Here is a 27,051-nt window from a genome sequence, read left to right on the forward strand (position 1 = left end):
CAGGATGTTTTTAATCACTCCCTGAATTAAATATTGGCAGATATAGAAAGTTCAAATATCAGCTATTTTCCCCAACATTTACAAGACTGGGTTCCGTCATGCCAGACGCTGAGGGCCTCCATGCACAGTCCTGGCAACCGACACTGTGAGAGCTCAAGTCTGCCCCCTTCCCAACATCCATCTTTAAGAGGCAGCGTTTTCTGACCCGCTCCCCCACAGATCAATGTCCCCTCGTTTAGAATATGTGGCATCATCCAATGGCCAAAAAAATCCTGAGTGGGCAGCTTCAATGTATCCCCCCATAGAATTTATTCCACACCTCCCCCCCTAAAAGGACAGTGGCAAGGTCAGCATGCTTAACATATGACCTACCTATTAAGGGTCAGCTGATCTGCTCCATTCTTGGGGGAGAACAGGGGCAGGAAGTGGCACAATGACATTTACAAGAATGCTGCTCCTGAAGGCTCTATTACCAGCATGGAGGAGGGTGCAGGAGAGGGATGGATGGAAAGGACACACATTCACTCCTGCTGCACACCCATGCATTACCCTGCAGTTGCTGATCCATAGTTTTCCCCCCACAGGAGAAAAGCAAAGCTAGCGTTTAACAAAATAAATAAATAAATAAACCCCCTCGCTTGAGCTAGTGTGTCTAACTGTCGCTAGCATGGGAAGCAGGACGAGAGAACGTCTGCGTGTCGCAGCTTGCGCACTCAGAACCATGCAAATCCCTGAACCAGGGGCCTTAACTAGTGTCAGGCATCTGTTCCCTTTTCTAAGTTAAAATAAAAACTCACCCAAAGAACCAGCAACTAGGGGGACAGAGAAGGTAGGTCATATCTGGGGCATAATCCTCTATACAGTACTTTATTCCCTAAGTGTGTTTCTGTTATTAGCTAGCCCTCCATGAGGTAGGAGAGTGAGTATTAGCCCCACTTTACAGAAAGGGAAACAGACGCAGAAAGATGACATGGTTTTGCTACGATCACAGTGCAAGTCCATGTCAGACCCAAGATTTTAACTAGCCAGGCGTGCCTGATGGTAAGAGGTTCTCCCTCCTCGAAAGAAAGCACAAGTGCCTCTTCTCATTCCAGGCTGCCAAATGCCTTGGGCTTCCTCTGACAACTGTGCCTTCCCCTGCCAAAGGAGTTCCTGAGGCCCAGTCCTGTGCTTAGATGACTAAGCCATGTCTGTCCACCAGCCTTGCCCATGTCCCTTCAGAAAGGGCTCTCCACAAGTGAGTGGGAATGAATTGTCCATTGGCCTCTTTACAGCTCCATGAACAGTAACTCCAAATAACCAGGTCATATGACCACATTTACGCAAACCAGAAATGGTTCAAACCCCAAGAGTTAGATTTACATGGAATTTATATGTATATGCCTGTCACCGCTACATTAGGAGTGAGTGGCTCCCAATGGATAGCTTATAATACATCATACACAGGCCACAGAGGGATCTTGGATGTTAGTGTCTCCTGCTTTTCCCTTGTGGTTCTCACGCTGTGCTGTGACTATCCCACGTAAGATGCCATTTGGGGGGCTGGGAATACACAACAATTAACGATGGGATTGTCAGTCACTTCGATTTCAGGTCCCACACCTACGCACCCTGCGCTGGCATTGCTCTTGCTCTGCCCACCTTGCCAGGCAAAGCCTGGCCAGTAAGAGATCCCTCCCTCCTCCTCTAAGGGCAGCAGGAGTGCCTCTTCTCATGTCAGGCTGCCAGGTCAGTCTTGGTCGCCCTCAGACGACTCTTCTTCCGCCTCCTTCAGCCACTGGATAAACTTTTGAAGCTGCAAGGACAATGAAATGTGATGAGGAGAAATAAACCCTGGAAAACAGCTACTTTAATGAGACAACTGCAGTTTCTCAGCATTTGACCACTTCCACGTTAGATGGGAGAGGCCGAGGAACAGGGAAAACGGACATAAAAACGGACACTTAAATCCAGGTGGTATGGGCAGTACAGACTGTTTGGAACCCGCAAAGGAGGCCTCCTCATGGCCAAGGTAGCCCCAAAACCCTAATAAAAAGAGGCAAAGTCTGCCTGGGAGAAGGGAAGTTTGGACCCAGAGTTGTTCCATCAAAGGCTCATGAGAAGAAGGCATGACAGCTCCACCTAATTTACAACAAGCACATAAGGTGGGCAGTGCAAGGAAAGCTGCTGCTAGGAGAAACCTACCCCCAGCAGGACTGCTCTGAGGGTATGTACTTGGCTCATTTTGCCTTTTGAACCCTGTTTAAATAAGCAGCTCTAGGCAATGACCGGTTTTTATAAAGGGAGTTGACTTCACGTGGGCTCTAAACTAAGCAAATCTGGTCTCTTCCTCAAAGAGGGTTTTCTTTCTGTACCGTTTGCGGGAAAAGCTTTGGAACTGGGCTTGGCCACATCCGGATACAGAGTTCCTACCGATGGAGAGGTTTATGCTCGTTACAGCACAAGCCAGTTATAAAAGGGCTATTCTGATACCAAGCCGCTCAGTAGTGCCAGTGCTCAGTGAATCATGCAAATGGATGAGAAGAGAGAGCCAGGTACAGTAGCTTCAAAGGAAACATGTAAGGAGTGATAGTTCATTTCCCTGAAGCCCATTTCAAGTAGTTGCCTAGCTTAGAGAGGCTTCTCCATTACTCAGAGCATAGGGTGATCCCAGCAATTTCTCGAGCACCTGTCAGTAAATATTTCCCTCTCCCACTACCTCATCCTTCACCCCAACCAGAACACTCTGGTTGTGGCAGAACATGGCAGAAAGCCAAGCTGGGCTGCCGTAAGCCAATGCATTGTGTTTCATTACCTGCCTTGCTGAGAACCCAGCTTTACCAGAACCACCTCCGCCCCAAGGTCAGACTTACCTGCTGGTTTTTACGAAGCTGCCTGCCCTTATCAGATGCGTCCCGCTGAGAAAACCAGAAGAGAATCATCTCCTCTGCCAGGATTTCCAGCTGGTAAAAGGTCATCAGCACCTGGACCAATCAGAAAACCATAAATGGGGCAACAGAACAGTAAAAGGCTGTGTATGACAATCTGGGACTCCCAACACAAGCCTCAGTGGGAGAGAACGGGGTGTATATCATTGTGCTTTTATTGTCCCCAATACCCATACTTCCCTGCTGACACTGAGCCTCTGAGGTGAGGTAGCTCTGAGCACACAAGGTCCAAATCAGAGCTCCCCTCATGGCTTTCAACTCCAAGGATGCCGGGAGGGGTATTTAGGAGTTGAAAGCAATGAAGGACCCCAAGGGGACTCCACAAAGTCATCTCCCTCTCCTTGGTAAAGCACACTAATAACAAGCACCGAAATGGATCTTTCAGGAACCTCTTGTGTCCACAGACCCAGATGCGCATAATTCTGGCAGCTGCAGTAGGGAAGAGCACTAATGCGGTTCAGCCAGTCCTAACTCTGGTTGTCACATCTGCAACGCAACCCTGCACGGCCTTTGCTAAAAGGTGCCTTCTAGTGGGTGTCAAATGCAATTGAACATTTGTAGAATCAAGCTCTTGCCTAACACCATGATGAGGGGAGGATGCTAATGCACTCTTGCTTGGGGGGGCCTCATCACCCCTTTGTGCTCAGCCTGATGAGACACTTTGCAGTCAGTCTCCTCACGGCAGAGGACTGACAGAAGCTGGGCTACATGTGCCAGCTCCAGTAATGAAGTGTCACTTCAACTCCTGGCCGCCAGGGAAAGCCAGGCTAGAACAATGGATACATGCCAAACAATCTCTGTCATTCAAGGACATTTTGGCTTACTGAGTTGAAGGCTTTTGGCGTCAGTCCAGGCTAAGTGCTCGTGCCATTAGCCAGAGGCACTGGTACCATGAGATAAGATTCCTCCTTATTGGGGAACCAAGGTGTAGGCAGATTTGCAGGACAGCTCTCTTCTGGAAGTGACGGGCGTAATGTTGTGCAGGCACTTGTAGAGGAATTATTCATGGAAAGATTTCTAATTGGGGAGTTTAGCTGCAATTTTAGATGGCAGAAATAATCCATTAACACAGAGGGAGTGTGTGTGTATGAAACGTGCATTTAACACTTTCCAGGACTGAAACCTACAGTGGAAAAGCAGATCAGCCACACACTACTTTCATTTTGTTCATTGATTTCCACCCAGTTCAGCCTGAATACGAAATCCCACCCTCTTTCCAGCCTTGCCTATCTCCCATCTTTAAGTGTGACAAAAGCTATTTTATACCCCCTCGCTTTTGGGTCCAAGATGGTGGGTTTAGGTGCCTTCAGAGTGTGAAACTGGCCTCTCCTCCACTCCCCTCCACTACAGCACCATGGAAGGGGTCCCTCTGGGTTAGATACTGCTAGATAGCAGCTCCAGATTGCATGTCAACCAGTACTCCTCCATAGCAGGGCTCAGTCAGAGGCCTGGGCAGACACAGAGGAGAGATTTTAATCACGTTCGTAGATGTTTTTTCACCCACCCTTCCCAACAGACACACAAGCCTTCCTTTTCTGATAGAAGACAAGCTGATGGCACCTACAAACCACAATTCACTACTGAGCTAGTGGAAGCAGAAGTCCTTGCCACTGTGAGGAACTTACTTTGGCTATGGATGTGTGGAGGCCATCATGTTCGAGGAAGAACTCCTCAATGGCAGATAAGGCGTCCAAGTGATCTGATGCCCGCTTTATGTAGTTCTTAAACACTGGGGACCACTTCTTCAACAGCTGCAGGAGGAATCAGAGTAAAGAACAAAGGCTCTTGGATTATGAGACCTTTAAATACAGATATGTGCATGTTCAATGCAGTTCCTCAGTGGGAACAGACTGGTCTGGGGAAGCAAAGCATTGTAGAAAGCCACTCTCCCATCATTCAGACCATCTAATTACATACACAACACTGTCCCCAAGAGCTGAGTGAAGTTAAGGGGGCAGCTGGGGTTACAGCACAGGACTACGAAGTGACAAGTCCACTTCTGTGTCCGTGTTTTCCTGTCTGTAGCACAAAGAGGATGTGTAACTATCTTGCTGAAGTGCTTTAGGAGCTATGGATAGAGTGGTAGGTATTATCACAAATGAGTTCAGGGGAGCAGGGAACTCAAAGGATGTCACTTCACAGCAGACAATGGTACATCACTGAGACTGGGACATGATCACTCCGCAGAGCAACTAGAGAAGGTGTAACTGAAAAGGATCAACTACTATAACTAGATCAAAGACTTAGGCTGATCAAAGACTTAGGCTGTCTACACTAGAGACCTTACAGCGGCACAGCTGTACCGCTGCAGCCGTGCCACTGTACGGGCTCTCGTGTAGCTGCTCTGTGCTGACAGGAGAGCGCTCTCTCGTCGGCATCATTAAACCCTCCCCAACGAGCGGCAGTAGCTATGTCGGCAGGAGACACAGCGCTGTCCACACCAGCACATCGGTCGGTGTAACTTATGTCGGTCGGGGGGGGTGTCTTTTCACACCCCAGGCGACAAAAGTTTTTACCGACGGACATGCTAGAGTAGACATCGCCTTAGTCACTGTACCGCTGTCTGCCCACTGTCCATCCCCTCTAGCTGAGCCCAGGCAGACACAGCAAAATGGGCTGCCTCCAAAACAAAAGCACAAGAGAAGTTCCCAAAGGCTCAGTCCCCATTTGCTTGTGTGTTTGTCTGGAAGCTTCTTAGGACACTGTAGCAGCCACTAGAATCTGTTACAGGTAAAGGGGGAGGAGAGATGAGACACAGGAAGCTGTCACGTTACTGGCTGATCCCTCCCCAAGGTTTATTTTTCATTAAACCTTTCGCTCAGTGATTTTGTGCTGTGTTTCTAGCTGAGAAATGGGGGTCTGGGCTTGGGGAGGAAAGTGCGCAGGAGGTGCGCATCCTGATCCCAAACCACAAGATCTTTTACAGCAGGGGTTCTCAACCTTTTTCCTTCCGAGGTCCCCCCAACATGCTATAAAAACTCCAGGGTCCAGTGGCAGGCAGGGGAGTTGGGGGGCTCCAGACTTCAGCCATCAGGCGGGGGGAGGGGCCTCTGGGCTTCAGCCCCATAGGAGTGCCCCAGCTTTGGGCTCCAGCCCCACAGCTCTGGCTTCAGCCCCACAGGGGGAGCTGGGGCTCCCCAAGGCTCCGCTCCCAGTTTCAGCCCCACAGGGGTGCCAGGGATCAGGGCACAGGCTTCAACTGCGGGGCCCCGCAGCCCCCTGAAACCAGCTCACAGACCCTTTGTTGAGAACCTGTTTTATAGCACTAGAATAAGAGAACTGAACACAAAGTTGCCTGCTTGATTGCGCAATGAGCCAGAGTGTGCAGCTCCCATAAACATCCTGCTTCCCACAGCACGTTAAAGTCAGTGAGTTCTGTTTCTTTTTTAAAGGGTTAATTTAACAAGAGACAAACCAATGGCTAAGTTAGAGCCCCCCAAGTTCCCCTGCATGCCTATGAAGCTACATGTACTCTTTTACCATGCTCTGAGGATAGCAGCCCCCTCAGAGGATGAACAGGTCTGCCCCCTGGGTAGAGATGGTACAGCAGCAATAGGGACTTCTCAGAAGCATTGGGCAAAGACCTCCCTCAGCCACATACGTGGCTAGTTTCTATCACTGACACTTCTCCCACCAACTCCTGGGAGGAAGCATCTTTGCCAGTTGGAAAGCTCAGACCTCTTCAGTGCCACTGTGACACTGGCAGACCAGGTGCCAGCTCATGCCAAGGCCCTTTAGGCCTCACTGGACACTGACAAATGCCTAGCAGGAAACCAGTCTGGCTCACCTGTGTGTAGGATTGTTAAGATAGGTATTGGATTTATATCAATGTGTAGAGTGTTTAGATTTTATGAAATGCTTCTATGTTGCCACATGCATTAATCTCACTTATAACCTCAAGTATTACCTTGTAACATGGGATATGAAGTGTTTGTTTTATAACTGTAAAATGTTTGTTCTGAAACTACGTGACTTACCAAACAGGAAAAAAAATAAAAAAAAATCACCTAATGCAAAATGCTGGATTCCTACAGATGGCGTTGTCTCCTGCCTATCAGGATGTACTACTGAATCCACAGCCCTGAAGAGGGTAAGTGCCCAATCCCTCATCCCATCACAGCTTGAATGCTGGAGGAAGGGAATAAAAATACCCATTGAGCCAAATGTATTATTCCTTTGTTGCTTGAACTTTGAGGGGCAAGGATTTCTAAGCATATGCAAGGAATCCCCAGCTGTTTTGCCTGGGTTAGCCCTAAAGCAATGGTTCTCAACCAGGAGTCTGGAGCCCCCTAGGGGTCTGCAAGCAGGTTTCAAGGGGTCCGCCAAGCATGGCCAGCATTAGACTTTCTGCCCAGGGCAGAAAGCCGAAGCCCCATCCCACAGGACTGCTGGGGTCCAACTGGCCCATGGAATTTTTATAGCATGTTGGGGTGGAGGGAGAGCTCAGAAAGAAAAAAGGTTGAGAACCCCGCCCTAAAGGACATGGAGAGTCTGCTTACTATAAGTTGCTATTACCTTTTGAAAATTGACTAACTCGTGTGTGGATGATTACCTGCTTTAAGCTTGTAAATAAGAGTCATTTATTTTTCCTAGTTAATAAACCTTTAGTTAGTTTATTACAGGATTGGCTACAAGTGTCGTCTTTAGTGTGAGATCTAAAGTGCAAATTGACCTGGGGTAGTGACTGGTCCTTTAGGATTGGGAGTAACCTGAATATTTTGTAATTTTTGTTGTAAAGTGACCGTCTATCACAGAGTCAATCTTGCCTAGATCGGAATGCCCAAGGGGACTGTCTGAGACTCCATGTTAATTGTGTATAGTGCCTGAGGAGTTTACACTTGTTACTTGGTTGGTGAAATCGAAGTATTTAGAACTCACAACCAGTTTGGGGTTTGTGCCCTGCTTCTTAGCAGTCTGCCCTGAGGTTTGTATTCTCGCTCATGAGCCCCTCCAGGCAGCATGACAGCCACACAGGGGACCCTGAGCAAGTTTCCAAGCCTGCAAAGGCTGTGAATGCAGAGCACCCACAACAACTCCCAAGGCAGAAGGCAACAATGAATGGCTCTGGAGTGCCACATTCCATCTCCTCTGCTGGTGGAATAGGTACTATTAGGAACATGTTAGGGTCTTTGTGACTTCAAACATCCAGCAGAGGAGAGGAGAGGCAATAGTGTGGGAAATACAAGTAGGATGATTTGTATATTATACCAATGACGATTGGCTCACAGGACAATATCTGTAATAGGGCACAAGGGTAGAGTGGTCCTGATGTTGCAGGAACTACTTTAACCCATGGGCAATATGTTTAATGCTGACGCTTACTTCTCCCTCCCCTGCAACCATCATTTTTTATTCCTCTTTGGAATTTTTTCCCTCTCAAATGCACCTCAGCAGTTAGTTAGTACCACCAGGCAAAGACGTATTTTGTGACCCCTTCCATTAACACCTTTAACAATAAGCAGGCAGAATTTTGGAACATACCAGAAATGATTACGGAGTTTCAAAAAGCAAACTTTGATTACAAAGGAATCACAAAGTTCTAAATACACCTGCCATCCTATGTGATGAATGAAGCTAGCCTGGAGATGAAAGATTTTCAACACGCAGTGTTATTTTAGAATGACCAGGATTGTGATACTTTGGGTTTGCCACCACCGAAGAGAGACAATTTGCAGAGATATAAGGCTGGAATAGGAATTTTCATGACTTCTGCATCTATGTCTGGTAGTTACCCAGCTTCAGCCAAAAATCTGACACATTCTTGACTGGAGTTAATTTCAGGTTCTTGTCAAAGGAGAGGTCTATCAGATCATCCTGCACTGGGTCTAGTCAGTGCTGCTGCGTTGACAGCAGCTTGAATGAAGATGTTTGTGATCCAAAGATATTCCTTCACCTGCATCTCCACTTCCCCAAGACCCCGGTATGAAAGTGCTGTCATGAGGTGTGATCTGCACAAGTGCGACCAGGCTGTGGTTCTTACCTGCCATCATCTTGGCACCATCCATGCAGATTATATTGTTATGCTCCCACTGACTGTGGAGATCTTTGGCTGAAAGGTCTCTGATGAGCATTCGTCTGTGCTGTTCCCCGGCACAGCTTTATACAAGAGTAAAGTCTGCTTCATAGAACCAGTGGAGACACAACCTCAAACACTAGAAGCTGGGCAGCAGCAGACGCACTGACTGATTCATTATGGTGAATTGCTACGCAGTAACTTTTCCCGAAAGTAATTGCTCTTGAACAGCCTCACCCATGTCACTAATACTGCATCAAACAGGGTTACGTGACAAAAGCACCGTCTTCAACTTGGCAGCTGCTTCAGGCCCTATAACTTTTGACACCATGTCTAATGTCTGGGGAAGGATGATGTTTTCTGCAACATTACATGCCTTATGCTGTTGTGCAATTTGTAGAGATACCAAATAAGATGCCTGCTGGGTGTTTGGGTTGACACTGCCAGTGTGAGCAATACAGTCTTACTGATTTTTCGAGGCTTCATGTTTTCCCTGAGAAATAACCTTGTGCTTATTTCTTCACTGATGGGTGTTTGGCTTCTGAGCATTATGCCAACATTGAAGACTTCACACTCATGGAAAACAGCACTTCCTAACATGTTACACACCATGATTTCAAGTCAACGTAAACCTATATGTCTTAACTATCACTGGTTTCAGAGGCGTAGCCGTGTTAGTCTGAATCAGTAAAAACAACGAGGAGTCCTTGTGGCACCTCAGAGACTAACAAATTTATTTGGGCATAAGCTTTCGTGGGCTAGAACCCACTTCATCAGATGCATGGAATGGAAAATACAATAAGCAGGTATAAATATATAGCACGTGAAAAGATGGGAGTTGCCTAACCAAGTGGGGGGTCAGTGCTAATGAGGCCAATTCAATTAGGGTGGATGTGGCCCATTCCCAGCAGTTGACAAGAAGGTGTGAGTATCAACAGAGGGAAAATTATTTTTTGTAGTGACCCAGCCCAAATAAACATGCCCAAATAAATGTGTTAGTCTCTAAGGTGCCACAAGGACTCCTCGTTGTTTTAACGATCACTGTAGTTCCACAATTTCCCCTCCTCTGAGCTGTCACTCGAACAGCTTGCCATCATCCCTTTCACAAATGATCCATCTTTCTCTGTCACCACTTAGCCGGGACCGAGGTACAATCGATTGAACGACACATACAACATGGCTGTGTGAGGCTCAGCTGACATGTCTGGCATTCTACTTTTGTCACTGTCTGCGCATGGGTACTTCACTTCATACAAAGTAACGTTTTAATGGGGCTTGTAGTACTTTGTATGAGGAACATCCAGGTTATACTCTCATTCTACACTAGCATATCCAAAGCACTAGCTGGGGTTTTCAAATTATAACAAGATGGGGTGGCTTAACAGAAACACATCTCTGACAATAGTTAGGCAGCAGCTGTGCTGAGACGAACATCTGTCACACTGACTGCTGTCTCATTGTTCCCTTGGGCTCCTCTGTCTGTCTATATCCATTTGTTGTCTCTCGTCTTTTACTTAGATTGGAAGTTCTTTGGGGCGGAGACAGTCTTGTCAATCTGTGTTTGTACAGCAGCTAGCACAATGGGGTACAGGTCCATCACTGGGGCTCCTAGCCACTTCCATAATACACACTAATAATCAATCACCACCAGCCTCACATGACGTATACATTTCTCATTTTAAAATGTACTGACATTTTTCCATACTCATAATTTTATATTTTTGTGTGACCACCCATAACACACCTCATCACTGCCCCAGCGGTTGTGATCTCCAGTTGGGGAAACCCCACATTCATATTTTCTGCACAAGGTAAGGACGTCAGTACATAAGATTGTTCCAGGCAGAACACTCTAGGAAATCTGTTGGCCGCCTTCTCCAAAGGAAGACTTGGGGAGCTGGCTACTTTATTGGCTAAATGCTTCTGGGGGTGTCCATGTCAAGCTTGCTTATGAAGGTAAGAGAGCACTATCTACATTTGATAAAGCCAAGCAGTGTATTAATATTTAATACACAGAGCACTGCTGTATATACATACACACCAACCTTACAAAATTCTACAAGGGAGGGGAACTGATTTAGTGCCTACGCTGGTAAATGTTCATGTTAGTTTTGCTATGATGAAACACACATGTACAAAATATATACACCAAACATAAGCCGTTTACCTTTCACATCCTACCTTCTACACATCTTACACTTGGATCATAAATACTCTGAGGCAAGAGTTGTCTCGCAGTTGTGTGTTTGTGCAGTGTAGGGCTCGGATCCTAGACTGGGGCCCCAGGCGCTACTGTACTACAAACAAACAATCATCACTGTGGTTTTCTTATCATTTCCCCTCATTACAAAGCGAATGGAAAACCCCTGGGCTCTGCCCCATCCTCGTCCACCTGCTCCTCTGACAGGATGCTGTAGTGATGCTTCCATGTCTGTCACTTGCTGGACCAGCAGCTCACTGCAGGATCCAGCAAGGAACGGTGCTGTATCTTATTCAAATTAGGATCCCAAACAGCAGCAGACTTCAGGCATCCAACTCTCCAGTTGTATTGCTTTCCACATACAAGGAGAGTCTAGCATCTGCTCGGTGTGCACCCCAGCTCCCCTCTTTCATTAGGATACATTTTGGCCAAGAGGAATGGGACATTTTCAATTAAACCTTATAAAGAGAACTGAATTAGTATGAACTGAATTGTTTAACTGCTGCACATTTCCAACCGAAGGCATCTCCCCAAACTGAACTAAGTCAGGGGTCTGGATCCATTTGCGGAAACGTCTCTTCCCCCACCCCACACAATCACACTCCCCCACAGAAAACACAGGGGCTGCCCATTGTTGCTCCCCATATCCCACTAAAGGCAGGACAATCCAAATCAACCCTTTGCAGCTAGGAGCCAGACTTGTTTCTTCTAATATATGCATCATTGCAATCACTAAAGGGTCACTCAGTCCAACACACACAAATGGGCATCAGAGGCCACAGCAGAAAAAGCGGGGACCTGTCCATCTCCTCCAAACTGAGACCAGAGGTCCTGGGACAAGCTCTCACTGAGGGTCAGCAGGTAACATGGCAGCCCCTTCTACACAGCCACATACACCCAGGGCCTTTCTAGGGGTGGAGCAGGGCTCTGCATCTTACTCAGAGGCAGCCAGGTCCTGCCTTTGTCTCTGCAGTAGACACTGGAAAAGTTACCAGTATTAGATATGTACTGCAGGCAAGGAGTACTCCTGGTGACTTCCCCAATAGGACTGTGCCTCTTTTGGATCTATTCTCAGAGGAAGGGATAATATTTCCAGTCCTCGCTCCCAGGAGACAGAAAGAAGCATATGCTACTTAAAACAAAAAAGTCTCTTCCAAGCCAGACACTAGCTGAGCTTTGTCAAGTCAAGTTAATGGTGTTGATAATTTTACTGCTTTAGGAGAATCAAGGGAGGCTCATGAGCCAGCAAGTCCCTTGAATTCACGATAGGCCAGTCCCTAGGCTCAATGATCCTATAGCCAGCAAGTGGCTGGAGGACCTAGACCCACTCCTAAGCACCAGGAGAGAAGTCCCAAGAAAGAACAGGTAAGAAGAAGTCTTAATTTTCCATGCCCCTGAGTTTTAGCTGCTGCTGAGGCCTCCTGCTCTTTGGCTTTCTTGACTCCCGTGTGTGACTGAGTCCTTCTCCCACAAGTGCCTTCCCCACTTACTGCCATGCTGTTGCATGCAGCCTCCCAAAACTCCTTCAGATCCCACTTCTGAACCCCACACTCCAATGCCAATTTACTAGAAGGGTGTGTCCAGTGCAAAAACCAAGAGACTGCCAAGTGCATAACTCTCTATCCCATCCCCAGCCCTCTTCTAAGGTTCACGTTCACGTATGGTGCTCAGCACAAAGGTGAACACCCATCTGTTGTTCCTGTAATAGTGACTGAGACTAGTCTAATTTAATTCAGGAGGACCAGGGCTCCTCTCTCTAAAACACCATGTCACGGTAGAAGAACAGAAAATATATGCAGGCTGAAAGGAGTGGGGAAGTGTACTCACAGGAATCAGCATTACACAGTAGTGTTGGGGGTCTAACTCTGTGTCCAGCTGCTGCAATGGGAACTCCATGACCACCTGACTGAGCACCTGCATCACCTCCTTCAGGCCAATGTTATAGGCGTATCTGTAAGGGAAAGGGGAGAGGCTGTCAGACCGACACACCTTCTAGGACCATAAGCCTGTGCAATCTGGCATCCTGCCTCCAGCCATGGCAAATCACTGAAGTCTATTCTTCTATTGCAGGACATCCATTTCTAAGAATTCCATTAAATGTTAGCTTCCCAGCCCTGGGCCCAAGTCTTTTTTTAAACATAATGTTTAGTGTATTCGTGCAGTCAGAAACATGCCTGCATTGCAATGGGTCTCATGAAAGACCACATTCCTGAAGACCCGGTTTCAGAATGTAACATGCTGCCTGGACAGGGACAGCACACTCACATTTACTGGTATGATGCAGGAATATGATGGGGGAAACAAGAGAAACAGACTTGTACTTGAGAAGCGGTAGGTAGAACACACCCAGTTAGACCCTGAGCTCCAACCCTCACCAATCGGATAGCTTTCAAAGTGAGATAAGCATTACTGTTCACCTTTCATTACCCCTACACAGACCTGGGAGACAAACTAGGTGCACTGACAGCTGTGCTCAGGAAAAAGTCAATTGGTTTGTCTGTGTCTCTAGTTTATCGTCTGCTCCCAGTAGAGAGAGGACTTTAATGAGGCCCAACAGGTTTGTTCTGCCTAATTATCCTCAGTGACAGCGGAGGCTGGAAGGCGAATTCTAAAGCATGTACAAGCTCAGGTTGCCCTAAGCATGTTAGCAGTGGAGATGCTAACAAGAGCTAATGACAGACCAGACTATCACAAAGGCTAAAACCCACGAGCTGTTGTGTAAACAGGGTGGAAATGCCACACCACACACAGATTCTTGGCTCTGGACTTGCTGGTTGAACGTTGCAATGTATGGAGAGTGGCAACTCCCTGGGTAAACTAATGTGTGGTGTTGCTCTAAAAGGACTGGTGTTCTCCCATTCCCTTCATAGGCACCCAATGGATATTCAGTCCCTAGCCCGAGAGCTCATGGAACAACAGCTAAAGCTTGCTGGGGAGGTTATGGAGCGAGAGCACTCTCTGCATCGCCTCATGTCACTATCTTCAGTTATCACTATCTCTTAAGCCCGACTGCTGAAGAAACTAACTGGATACTGATCGCCATATGGGCTAGTCACATGGTTTCCCTTTTCCCCCCTTTCAAACCTCTTAGCATCATGCTCGCTAGACAAAAGACACTTCAGAGTTAGGCACTGCAGTTCCAGGGGGAGCACTTACTTGAGAGAGTTGATTTCCAAGACCAGATTATCACAGGAGATGTTCTCCTCTTCACCCCTCTGCAAGGTACCCAGAACCTCATTCTGGAAAACTGTCACCAACGCAAGAATAGGCCATTAGATAGGAGAGGGAGAAGTCCAGCAAACAGCATCTCTCACTACAGAGAAACCAGCCCCGTGACAGGAGCAGGGACAAGCCGACTAAAGAGCTCCTCATTTTCACTCCATAACCCAACACATGCCCACAGTTATTCCACCTGTAAGTGACTGTAGAGCACGTATAAAAGTAAAGACCTGCCAGATCCCACCAATTTCACTCCTAGGCACCAGTGCAGGCCTGTCTCCTACTGCACCACGTGTTCTCCAGGGTTGTATGCAGACCTGTTTTAAACAACTCAGGCAACAGGGCTTCTACAGCTCCCTTGACAGGCTATTCCATGACCTAAGGGCTCATCTACGTGGAAAGTTATACTGGTATAAGCCAAGGGGGAATTTAAACTTGTATGACAAGACTGGTATAACTCCCCAAGTGGATGCACTTAAACTGAAAAAGCCACTCATACCAAACTAAGAGCGCCACATGGGGCGTAATGCCAGTGTAACTACATTGGCTCAACTATACCAGTAAAACTTTCCCATGTAGACAAGCCCAAACACATCTTGTGGCTTCCTGGATGTGCAACAGGGGGAAAATTACCACAATAAACTACTATGGAAAGGGAACACAGTCTCTGACAAAGACAGCTTCAAACAGCCTTTGGTCAGGAAGAGGGAAAGTCCTTCTCAACCTTCTCACCTGGGCCCCTATGCATGTACTAACCAGGCAACAGCATGGAAGAGAATATCAAAGAACTGTAACAGGAACAAGAGAAATGCTGGCCAGGAAGATTGGGGGCCTCTGAAGAGGGAGGCGTGAGCTGGAGCAAGGCAGGAACTTTCAGTGCACACAGTCACAGCAGCATAGGGCTCACCCCACTACCCACAAGCTCTGGGCCCTTCCCTGGCGCTCCCAGCATTCCCTCTAGGCCCAGGCCTCTCACCTTTGATGTCATCCAGCTGAGGAGAAGCAGTCCGACTGTCTGGCTGCTCGGAGCCCAGACTCAGGTCACTCTCTGTCTCACTCTCTTCCTCTGGATTCAAGGTGGGGCCTGATAAACAGGAAAACGTAACCTTTTAAGGGGCAACCCTGAAAGCAGAGGAGCTGCAGTCATTCCCCAGCTGACAAAGCTGGAATCTAAGCAGGTTTGAACAAGCTATCCTTGTATGGGATTTGCTACTTCCAGACCCAGACATCCAGAACCACTGAGTGGGGCCTGCCACTAACTTGAAGAGGCTTTGCTGGATCCCTAGGAGCAGGCAGCATGCGTCAGTGATGAAAGCAAAAGCATCCCTCCCAGCCAAACTGCTCACTCGTTGCAAGGCAAGCAATGCCCGCAGCATGGGACTCTCACTTGAGCTGGAACCTTACAGAAAAACAGATGTAGCCTCTGAGCTGAGCAGTTCTGGTGGAAAATAATGATCAACATACATGCCCCCCATCCCCGAGGGGCGACAGCAGCAGCTCGGTGCCTGGAATGTAATGGGCTCCCTCCATCATTCAGACACAGGTTTGAAGTTTGTTATTGTGAGACAAAAGGCTGGAGCAGAAGAGGCAAGATCTGGGACCATCGTTCAAAGACCACAAGAAGAGCGCTTGGTCAATGCAATGCATCCATATCCACCGTACTGTACACGGAGCTCAATGGGAGACTTCATGCCACCGAATCCCACAATTAGAACATGGACTTCTCTGTTTGGCAGCGATGGAATTTGCCACAGGATCCATCCCTAATTGTGCTCCAGAATCTCAGCTGCCTTTTCTTTTTTTCTCTTCAATAAAATGTATCTAGCCTTTATGGCTGGGCAGGAAGTTTTCCAAACATGTCCTTAGCAGAACTGGGGCAGTGACATCTGTCTGCATCTGAAACAAGGGCTCCAAGAGGGATGGGATTTCCCCATGCAGCTGGAGTGTCAGATTTCTAACCCGAGGTTGTTCCCCCCACTCCCTCTTCTCCAGGGCTTTGTCTAATCTGAGTTTTGACATCTCAGTAATGGACTATACACCACTTTGCTTGGGGAGACTTCCTCAGCCTGGTTCAAGACACCACCTTCGATGACCTTAGATACGAATTATTATTTGTATTACTGCAGCATCTAGGAGCCATAGCAATGGACCAGGACCCCCCTGTGCTAGGTGCTGCACAAACACAGAACAAAAAGATGATCCCTGCCTGTTATTAACGTTCCACTCAGCAACTCACTGAAATAGGGTACATGCGTTTCCATTCCCAGCAGTCTACATCAAACCTTTCCTCACCCCAAAGGCTCTGTCTCTGCTCTTCCTCATCCGCTTCATTCTCATCATCTGCTTTCCAGAGGTAACCTCTGCCCTCTGACCCCACCTCTGCTTTGTTATAACCTGAAAGAAGAAGATGGCATTTAGAAGGACGGAAGATACTGGGACAGCCAACCAACCTGAAACTGATTGGCCTCTAGTGGGGGAGTGAGGGGAGGGTCAGAATGACCTGCACCAAGCTGTGTCCCAAATACTTAACCCACAGTGGGAGGGTTGGGTCTCCCATCCGTGCATACAGGGTGCTGCTCTCATTAACCTAGGCCAGTAGAAAATGACCAGGCTGTTCTTTTATCTTGGCCTACAGCAGCATGGCTTGGCTGGCTTGACACACTGACTCACACTCTGAATCCTACACAAGTGGGGCCTGACAGAACCAATATCCCATGGGGGAGGAGCTTTAAGATCCGGTACTCCCTGGGGTGCAGTGGGAGAGAATTGAAGGCCAGATGGCTTGGCATCTGTCCTGAATTGAGTGACTGTTCAAGCTGTAGCCTGTCATCTGTAGAGAGCTCCCACCCCAAGACAAGTGTCCACAGATCTTTATGATGAAACAGGAGGTTGGGTGCTGGAGAGGGCAGGTAGTCACCAGTTATTTGACTTGACTATTAGCTTGGTATACTGGATATCCCTCTTTTCCCACTAAAGGGGCACAGATGCCAAGCTTAACATAAGACTTTTGCTACCAGCTTTGCATTTCAGCAAGTTTGGAACACAGGCTGGTCCCAGAGGGTGAAGCCCCACAAAGGACAGGACCAAAGGGCTGAACAAAAGCTCATGCACCTTTCAGCTTCACTTTGTTCTCCTCCTTGTTCACTCCAGAATCATCACTGAACTCATCGTCATCCTCCTCTTCCTCATCTGGTGAGTGCAGCGAGATCACTGTGCCCTCAAGGAGGGTGATGTTAGGACCCACCACCACCTAAAAATAAAGGACTTACTTATCTATATAAGGAACAGAAGCACAGCTCCCTACATTGCCACCTCTCATTTCCCCCCCCCAGGAGCCAAGGGCTGCCTCAAAGAGTTTCTCCTGGAACTGTATAACATTGAAACATATTTGGAAATATTAGCGGTGCCTGGGCATGTACCCTGCTAAATAAACCAAACTCCTTGCAGAAGGGACAAGGTGGGGGCAGTAACCTATGCCCCAACCAGAAGAAAGGGCCTGGAGCACCCCTCATTCTAGCTGCTGGCCAGGTCCTCTCAGTTCGGTATATTCAATGAGCAAGTCTAGTAACTCTCCAAGGAGCGTGGAGAACCTTGCAGACACCGAAGCAGCTCACCTGGGAAGTAAGGACGCAGTGAGGATTTAATTTGACCTTCTCCTTCACTTCAGCCTCATCGCAGACAATAGACTGCCGGATCGCCACACGGTCTGCTACGTGGACACCGTTCCAGAGGAATGCTCCATCCAGGATAACTTCATCCCCTATTAAACGCCACCACAAAGATGCTGAGCAGGGCAGATCACAGCGCTCACTCTGTGCTTCACTAGCACTTTCCCAATGCTGAATGCACCAGAGAGTATCCAACCCATTAGCTCCAGAACTAGAGGGTACCCTTGTGGCTCAGTGGAGGTTAGACATCCTGGCAAAGCCAGCCTCAGATTTCAGCAGCCACTCCGTAGGCTAAGCCAGGGAAGACAAACTGAGTTAAGGTTTCTGTAGAGATTCAGCAAATGCTGCAGTACCAACAGGCCTCCCCTTACAGTAATTCAGCAAAATGGGGAAAAATGAGAACAATGGAGCTGTATTCGAGGCTGTGAAGTTGGGGCACTAGAAGGTTCATGGGGATGAGCATGGGATACAGAGATTTTCACCTCTAGAATACTGGTCTGAGACAAGCCCAGTAAGTTATTGTCTTAACAGACATACACATCACCTCTCTTTCTTTTTCCTGTTTGCCACGTGCCCTCCCCTCACTCAGCTTGCACTATGCTCCCTGCTGTGGCATTAGCTCCCACCCCAAAGGCCTGGACCGTTTTAAAAATTAAGCACTCAAGACTGTACAATATATACTAGCTTAACTACTTGTAATTCTCCTCTTTCCACTTTGGTTTCCCTAATAACTCCATTTCACCTACTGCCTCCACTCCTCTCCTCCCACAAAAAGTACCTTTGATCAGAACTGAATTCACTATAATTCCAAACAACGTCAGGTTTCCCCTCCCCACGCCTCCCATTTATGGCACTCACCTATTTTGCAGTTTTGACCGATGACACTGTTGGTAATGGAGCAGTTGCTGCCAATGACCGTCCCCTGCCCAATGAGGACGTTCTCGTCCAGCACGCTGCCGTGGCCCAGGCTCACCTCTGCCCCTTGGTAGATGTTGTGCTTGGAATGGGTATAGCTCTGTGTCTCATCATCCGTGAAGTTCATCTCTGGAGTCATAGGATAAACCCAGCGCCGGATGATGTCGGAACACACGGCCTCGTACATCAGCAGGTTGGACACACGGGCACCATACTCCTCTGCTGTCACATGCATATGGATCTGGTTCCCTAGGACCTGGGAAACAGACAGAAGCGTGTCAAGGGACTCTTGGCAGAGGAAGGCTCCCTGCACCTGAGCAGGGCTCTACGCCATGTTAAATGTCACCCACACACTTTCCCACCACAACCCACCCCTCTTCTTTGCACTCTTGCTTCCATACAGGTGCTTCTGCTACCATATTCACTAACCAGCCTTCTCAGACACTAAGGGCATTGCTTCCATGACACTCTCAGACCCCAATGACCTGAATCACATCCCAAATACTCTCAAACTCCAGCCTCCCAAATGCATTACAAGCCAGAGTCACTATCACCCCAGTGGCTTTAGGAAGGCATGTCATTTGCACAAGCCTGCTCATATGTTTCCAAAGACACACCCACTACAGTACCAACATGATTAGCCAGGACAGGTATACACAAGGGGATGCTTCAGGTTGGGGTGAGGGACATTGGCAGAGCTATATGGGAGGCAGTGGAATAGGAAGACCAGGGTGGTTTTCAAGTCAAGGCCCAGGGGCATCAGCAGAGCTCTGTGGAGGCAGCTAGCACACATATGCTGACATGATGCCTATCTCTAGCCAGGACTTTCAGATTCCCTATAATTGCTGAAATTCAACCAAACAGTAAGTCTGGAAAGATGGAAGGTCAAGTGCAATAAAGTTTGTTATCATTACTTGTATTATGGCAGTGTCCAAAGACCCCAAACAGGATCACAGTCCCACTGTGATGGGTGCTGTCAAACTCAGGAGACAGTCCTTGCTCTGAAGAGCATAATGTAAAACATGGCACCATGATAGTGAAGCAGTAAAGGCTGTGTCAGTTTCTAATTTAACAAGACCAAGCCTTCATATTTCCTATTCTTCTACATACAACCTAAACCAGGAGCTGAGAGCAGGTGCTTTTGTGAATTGCAGGAGATCTAGTTGCTAGTTTAACGGAGAACTGTTCCCAGCTCCCCAAGAACCTCCAGTGCCTATCACAACTTAGAACATGTTACAGCTCAGCACACACAACCAGCTGTGCTGACATGGAAACACCTCATCCCAGACAGCAAACAAAAAGGTCCCAGCCACCCACTAAAGAGATGAGGTGAAAAGCCAAAGGCTCCTCTTGGGTCAGACAGAAGTGGGTCTCACACAATACCCCCACTTACCTCCTCGTTCACCAGCAGGCCACGCACAAAGTCATCCCGAGTCTGATAATCAAAGTTATCTGTGAACAACTCAGCCACCTGGAGACAATGTGAGGGCAAAACTCAGAGGACATTGCCAGGACAGCCCAGGACAGTTATTAACCCCAACCAGCCACTCCCAGGGAGCTCAACAAAGTACAACACAGGAAGACGCTGCTCTTGTCCTTCTCCTATTGGCATGAGAAAGGCTCGATCTCTTCCATGGGAGGCGCTAGGCTTCCCATCTCCCCTTCCATAGTGAACATTAGTAGAGTCTGGCTTTCAGAAGGGGGGGTGGGGGGGTGGAGAATTAATTCCGGCTGGTTGGCCCCGTCTAACTTTGTAATTTTGCTGAGCGTGGAAGACTGAAGACCAGTTCTCCCCCTGACAGTGGAAGAACAGTTACTGAGTCTAGGGCATGGCAGGGAACGCCCTGGACGTTATTACCAACAAGGTACCAGCCAGCAAGAACTGACACTTCACTTGGTCCCCTACCCCCAGAGGTGCCATCTCCGCTATCTTGGACTAGTTCCTCCATTCATCTCAGACATGGACACACACACAGGCGCTTCCTGTTGGACCTGTTTTCTCAGCAACAGACACCAGAAGCTGAGCGTGCTGGGGCAGCCCAAGAAAGTATCGTACTCCTGTGTCCGTGACATGCTCCATGCAAAGTAGCAAGGAATGGGACCGGGGCTCTGGAATCCACTCTATGCTGTAGCAGTGCAGTGCGTTTCTACCATGTCAGCAGCACAAATCAGCTATTCAGAACACTTCAGCCCTCCAGAACTACAGCAACTCACCTGTGGGGAGCAGATGCTGATATGGCAGTCTAGCAAGTCATGGCGCACCTCAACTGTCTCAATATTGCTTTGGAACAAGCTCTGGAAAGAGAAGAGAACACAGTACAGATTGAGTGTTTCTCATGTGGGAGTCAATCCAGAACAACACTGCAGCAGCTGAGGACAACATACTAAGAATACACTTCAATTGGTTGGAAATCTGGAGGACACACCACAAGTCACGAGATCCGGCAAAGTACACAACACACAGAGCAACTGTGCTTAACGTATGCAAAATGGTCTCACACAATACTGTATGCCAACCAGGAAAGATTTCAACCCAGCAGTATTCCCACATGGAAAAATCTTTCCATGAGACAGATTATGACAGAAGCAGTATCACACCTTTCCAAATGCCAGTATTGATAGTCACTTCATTGGCTGCCAGAGAACAGCCTGAATCATCTGTCTCATCCTTTGTTACACATACAGAATCCCGAGTACAGAAGTTACATGAACTAATTTATACCAGTAAAACTGAATTTAGAGAAAAAGAAGCCTACTTAGTCTGTTTTAACCCTGTTAGGGATGGTGGGAACCTATCCCCCATTCTCAAAAACTTGAGGGAACTTCAGAGCACATGCCTGCACGGCTGTACCATGCCACAGGGGTCAGCTTCAAAAGCTACTTCCCGTCATCTCTTCTTCAGAGGGAGCTGTAAGCGCCACTCTCCCCACCCTGGACTCAAGAGAGAGTTTTACTTTGGAGTGGGTTGCTTGACCGCATTAGCAACTTTCCACCTGCCACACACACTGCACGTACCACGGGAAAGCGAAAGCGCTTCAGCTCCTGGGTTCTTTGGTAGTGCAGGACACGGTTCGTAGTGCTGTCCATAGCAAGGATGATGTCATCCTCCTGGCACCGAGCACGGTGACCTGGTGAGGACTCTTTGAAAATCATCGTCATCACAGACACGTTCTTGTCCAGCTTACGGCGCATCCTAAACAGGAAAGGAAGAGTTTTAAACAACGCCTCTGAAAAAGCGACACCAATGAGGTTGAACAAGCCAGGCCGGTGCACCTTCTCCCCAGTCACCCACCTGTGCTCCTCCAGAGCTGCAGAAACATTGATGTTGGACACCACATCTCCAGAGACGAGGAGGAAGTCAGAGCGGACTAAGGACTTGGCATCGACGTCCCTTAGCACATCACCAAGTGAGCGGTACAGGTCTGAGGTCACAATGCGCACCTTGTTGGAAGAGGTGCGGCGGCACCACTTGGACTTACTGGAGGGGAAGAAAACAGGCCAGAAGGAATGAAAAGGGTGATCTTCTAGCTTAGGCTAGAACATGGTGCTCCAGTGTGGGGGGTTGTCTGTCCACACATGTAAAAAGCAACCATGTTATGATGACTGGCCCACTGTCACATTTAAGCATAGTTATTCCTGTAGCACAGACAAAAGAGGGTAATGCTCCGAGACAATAGCTTAGAGGACACTGACTTCCTCGTGGGCAAGATCTTGTGTGGAGATTCATGAAAGAAGGGGAAAAATACCAAGTATTCATGCAAAACCAAAGAGAAGAGTTTTAACCTGTAGGCAACAGCTGAAGCAGGGAAGAGATGAAGCGGTATACTCCTCTTTAGCACACGAGCCTACAGATTACAGAACACGTAGCAGAGAGCTGACCCCAGCCTGCCAAGTGCACTTGAAAGTGTTACAGAGCAAGGCCCAGGACTCCTCAGTGAAAGCCAGTAGTTTAAGGAACATCAGGTACACAGTTATTAAATATCTAACCAGGAAAGCTCTGCCTTTAAATACGAAAAAAGAAGACAGTCAAGACCATCATATATGAAATCCTCAGACAGACACAGCCCACTTACAGTGCTACCCCCATTCTGCTTTCCAATGGAAGAAATGTTCTCTCTTCACGTGTTATTTACCTTGCTGTATTCTCAGCTATTAGCAACAGTTGGTAAATAAGGACATGCAGCGAGTATGCTCCCAGGACCAGCAGAAGCTGGTAGAGACATTGCTCAAATTATCCCCTTGGGACAATAATGGGAGTAGCATCCAGCTTTCATTAGCCAAAAGAGTCACCGTGATAGAAGACCTTGGAAAACATTCCTTTACCGTGAGCCTCAAAGGAAGATGAGTATCAGGGGGTAGCCGTGTTAGTCTGTATCCACAAAAACAACAAGGAGTCCGGTGGCACCTTAAAGACTAACAGATTTATTTGGGCATAAGCTTCCATGGGTAAAAAACCTCACTTCTTCAGACGCATGCCACTGGACTCATGGTTGTTTTTAAAGGAAGATGAGGTGTTCCTTACTGTAAATGATCCTTTATCTCAGCCGACTTCCAGCAGCAGAAGACAAAGGTTTCTTCCACTCCAGTTGCAGTTAGGAACTCCAGGGTGTAGTCGATCATGGCCACGTTTGCCAGAGGAAGGAGAACCTAGGGAAACAGGACAGAGTTAGCTGAACCAACACTATCAAGTGTACATCAATCAAGGTCAGCAACAGGCCAGCTGCAGGAAAGACTCAGCGGTGTTGGAGTAATACAATCATGACTCCTTGTCTCATGCTCTAACCATTAGAAAACAAATGCCAGACATGAGGGATGAAGCCACAGGAACAAAATAAATAAAAAAAGTTGTTTTTTATTAAATCACAGAACACTTATGCAGGTAATGTCAATACATTCCATCAACTGGAGATTCAAGTGTCTTCTTGAAGGTAATTTACAACTGAAGGATCACTTATGAATTTTTTTGTATCCATCATTTTCAAAAAGCATTTTTTTCTGACAGTGAGATTAAAAATTGTTCCCTTCTGGCTCTCAGCCAATGGACAAATATGAATCTTATAATCATGATTGCCACGAATATTTAATCAGCCAATGAAAGAGGATAATTGTTCACCCCTAACTCCAGAGGTATTGCTGTCTCCTATAGCAACCAGAGCCTTAAGATTTGGGCAATTCAAGTACTCTCTTTTCTCATTTGCTGGTGATTTCATGGGAAACATTGCTGCCGCTCTGGGCAGTGGCTTAGCCTCTTCCCCATCTACCACAAAAGCATTTGTCCCTCCCTTGAGGGAGGCAGCTGCAGTTCCTATATCAGCACTGGCAAATGAAAAGCAAACAGTACTATAATGCTCTCTAGTCCCCAGTGTTATAACTGTGGTTGTTTGGATTTCTGGTTGATTTTTCCTCATTGTGGGGGTGAAAAAACCCAAAACATTCCCACAGGAATAGCTGGTATGTATACACTATTTAGAGTCAAAATCTTTTCACACATTCCCCCTATTTATGACTTACTCTAATTCCCCAGTGTCTAGACTGCAAGAGTGCTACAGGAACATTTATGGGCAACGTAGTTCCCTCAAATTAAGCACTATCTTTCATTCACACCCAGGAGAGGCAGCACAAGATAAGAAAACAAACAGCTGCTGTTACTGCATTTGAAAATATTCACTCCAAATTGTGCACTTAGAATGTGTTGTATGTAGTAGCTGCTATTACTGTCACCCTTGTCTTCTCCCTCTCCACACTGTGTTCTACCAACTTGTCATGTCTTGTCCCTAGTTAGATTATAAGCGCTTTGAGGCAGGGAATATTTTGTTTTATATTTGTACAGTACCTACCTAGCACAATGGGAATTGTGCTATAACTGAGGCCTAAGCATGCTACTGTAATACAAATAAGACTATTCAAAATAGTTTCAGAGCTCAGTTTTCCATTCTTCATCCACTCTCCTTTCAACAATTCAGAAATTAATGTAGTGAAATCCTTCACCCCCATCACTCTCCTTTCTCTTTCAGAGTTAAAAGGTGTGCTTATTGGTCTGGAAAAAGGGGGTGCAACGTGGCATCAGTCACATTAACCACTGGACTCCCCTTAGATTGCCTCATTTGAAAGCCCCCTCCATTCATCATAAACTAATCTTACAAGATATTATACACGTGTGTGTGCTTTACAGGTTTCTTTCCTCTCAAGCAGTTTCTTGCTGTATTTGGGTACTTTGCTTCTTAATATACTAAAATCCTTAGATAATAATTTAAAAAGAAATTCACAGATTCACCAAATATAAAGCAAGATACATTTAATCCAGTAACCCCTGTATTGAGCCCAATAACTTGTGTATGGCCAAAGCATGTCTTCCAAAAAGGGATCCAGTCTTGATTTTAAGACATCAAGAGACGGAGAAGCTACCAGTTCCCTTGGCAGTTTGTTCCAATAGTTTATCACCCTCACTGTTAATGTGTGCCTTATTTCTCATTTTTATTTCTCCAGCTTCAACTTCCAGCCATAGGTTCTTCTTCTGCTTCTCGACTCTACATGAAAGTGACCTATGAACGTGCTTACATGCTGTAATCAAGACACCTCTCAGTCTTCTTTTTGATAAATTAAACTTCAATAAACTAAAATTGTCTCCCATAGGTTCCAACAGGACTCTAAAAATATTTTCTTGTTGGAAGATGTCATGGCAGCTTTCGCTGCCAAGACCTGTCACTCCACCAGGAGGATCACATGGGAGATGGTAAATAGCATGCTTTGCATAGCAGGGCCTTTCCAGAACTCTGTATGAGCCTGGACACTTTCAGCACATGATGCAAAATCTCTTTATTCAGCTATTTTATTAACTCACAGTGGCAATTAGTCCTTTGCTGGTAAACTACCAATTTCTTTTTCTTCTATAAAAGCCAGTTAGATTGCTATCAGAATGAGTGTTCCCTGTTCTGGAAACATATTCTCTTGAACTAAGGTATGTAAGGGCTAGTCTACACTGGCAATGCAGCAGCGCTTTAATGTGGCTTGTGTGGTTGCGGCGCAGCGCTCTAAAAAACCATCTCCACGAGGGGCGTAGCTCCCAGCGCCGGTGCACTGTCTACACTGGCGCTGTACAGCGCTGAAACTTGCGGCGTTCAGGGGGCTGTTTTTTCACACCCCGAGTGAGAAAGTTGCAGCGCTGTGAAGTGCCAGTATAGACAAACCCTAAGAAACAACCATATTGGAGCATAGTGAGCGCTTTATACTTGCATGTAACAAATCAGCATCTCTCCCCGCCCATCACATGCTGTTCCCAGAGAATACCACAAACAAGTATCTCTCAAATTGTTCTCAAAGAGCTTTAGGAATACTCCCTATCCTTCCCCCTGGGTATATCAGTACAACTATCCCTCCATTTTACAGACAGGGAAGTTGCGGCTTGGATTGCAGAAGAGACCTGGGCCAGGTTCCACAGTGAAGTGAGGAAAGCGCCAGGAACAGAACCCATGAGTCCTGCCCTCTGATCTCCTGCAGTTCCCTGGGGCTCAGAGCTCTCCAGGGCTGTCTCCTTCCTCTGCAGCTGTTGGGGGGTTCGGGATGATTTTTCCCACAGGACCGAACTGGCTGCGGTAGCAGAGTTGGAAGAGAAATCAGAGGTGAAATGTGGGCTAGATCCCGGGAGGGGGTGGGAGATCCTGCCTTCTCTCTGTTCTTAGGAGGGGCAACAGCCGATCTGCCCTTCCACCGGGGAGGGGCAGGGCGGGGCCCGGTCTCTCCAGCTGGGGGAGGTCCCAGTCGGTCTCTCTGGCGGGGCGGGGGAAGGGTCCCGGTTTCTCTGGCGGGCAGGTAGGTCTGGAGTCTCCGGCTGGGGGAAGGGGGGGGAGGGCCCCGGTCTCTCCGGCGGGGGGAGGGGTCCCGGCCGGCCCCAGGTCTCTCCGGCTGAGGCGGGAAGGGGTCCTGGACGGTTTCTCTCACCCGGGGCCGGTCCTTGGAGACGGGGAAGAAGCGGCGATTGAAGCTGTCCGCGACCAGCACGGCCTGCAGCGGGGGTGGCGGCTCCTCCTGCGGGTCCGCCCCCCGGCTCCCTCCAGACCCGGCTCCCCGCCTCCCAGAGCCCCGGGCCGCCATCATCCGTCTCCTCACGCA

General features: G+C 47.7%; 1 protein-coding gene across 1 annotated transcript; it reads right to left on the reverse strand.

Moving 5' to 3' along the window:
* On the reverse strand, positions 1 to 27,051 carry EIF2B5 (eukaryotic translation initiation factor 2B subunit epsilon). Its single transcript, XM_065410679.1, has 16 exons — positions 26,881 to 27,051; positions 23,465 to 23,589; positions 22,235 to 22,420; positions 21,958 to 22,135; positions 21,157 to 21,237; positions 20,336 to 20,413; positions 18,886 to 19,198; positions 17,974 to 18,119; positions 17,471 to 17,609; positions 16,652 to 16,753; positions 15,336 to 15,443; positions 14,297 to 14,387; positions 12,968 to 13,091; positions 4,553 to 4,678; positions 2,853 to 2,963; positions 1 to 1,795 (listed from the first exon to the last, which is right to left on the reverse strand). Exons 1-16 carry the CDS (start codon positions 27,034 to 27,036, stop codon positions 1,730 to 1,732), a joined length of 2,130 nt encoding a protein of 709 aa, XP_065266751.1. The 5' UTR covers positions 27,037 to 27,051; the 3' UTR covers positions 1 to 1,729.

Source organism: Emys orbicularis, chromosome 9 (assembly GCF_028017835.1).
Source record: "Emys orbicularis isolate rEmyOrb1 chromosome 9, rEmyOrb1.hap1, whole genome shotgun sequence".
Classification (NCBI taxonomy): Eukaryota; Metazoa; Chordata; order Testudines; family Emydidae; genus Emys; species Emys orbicularis.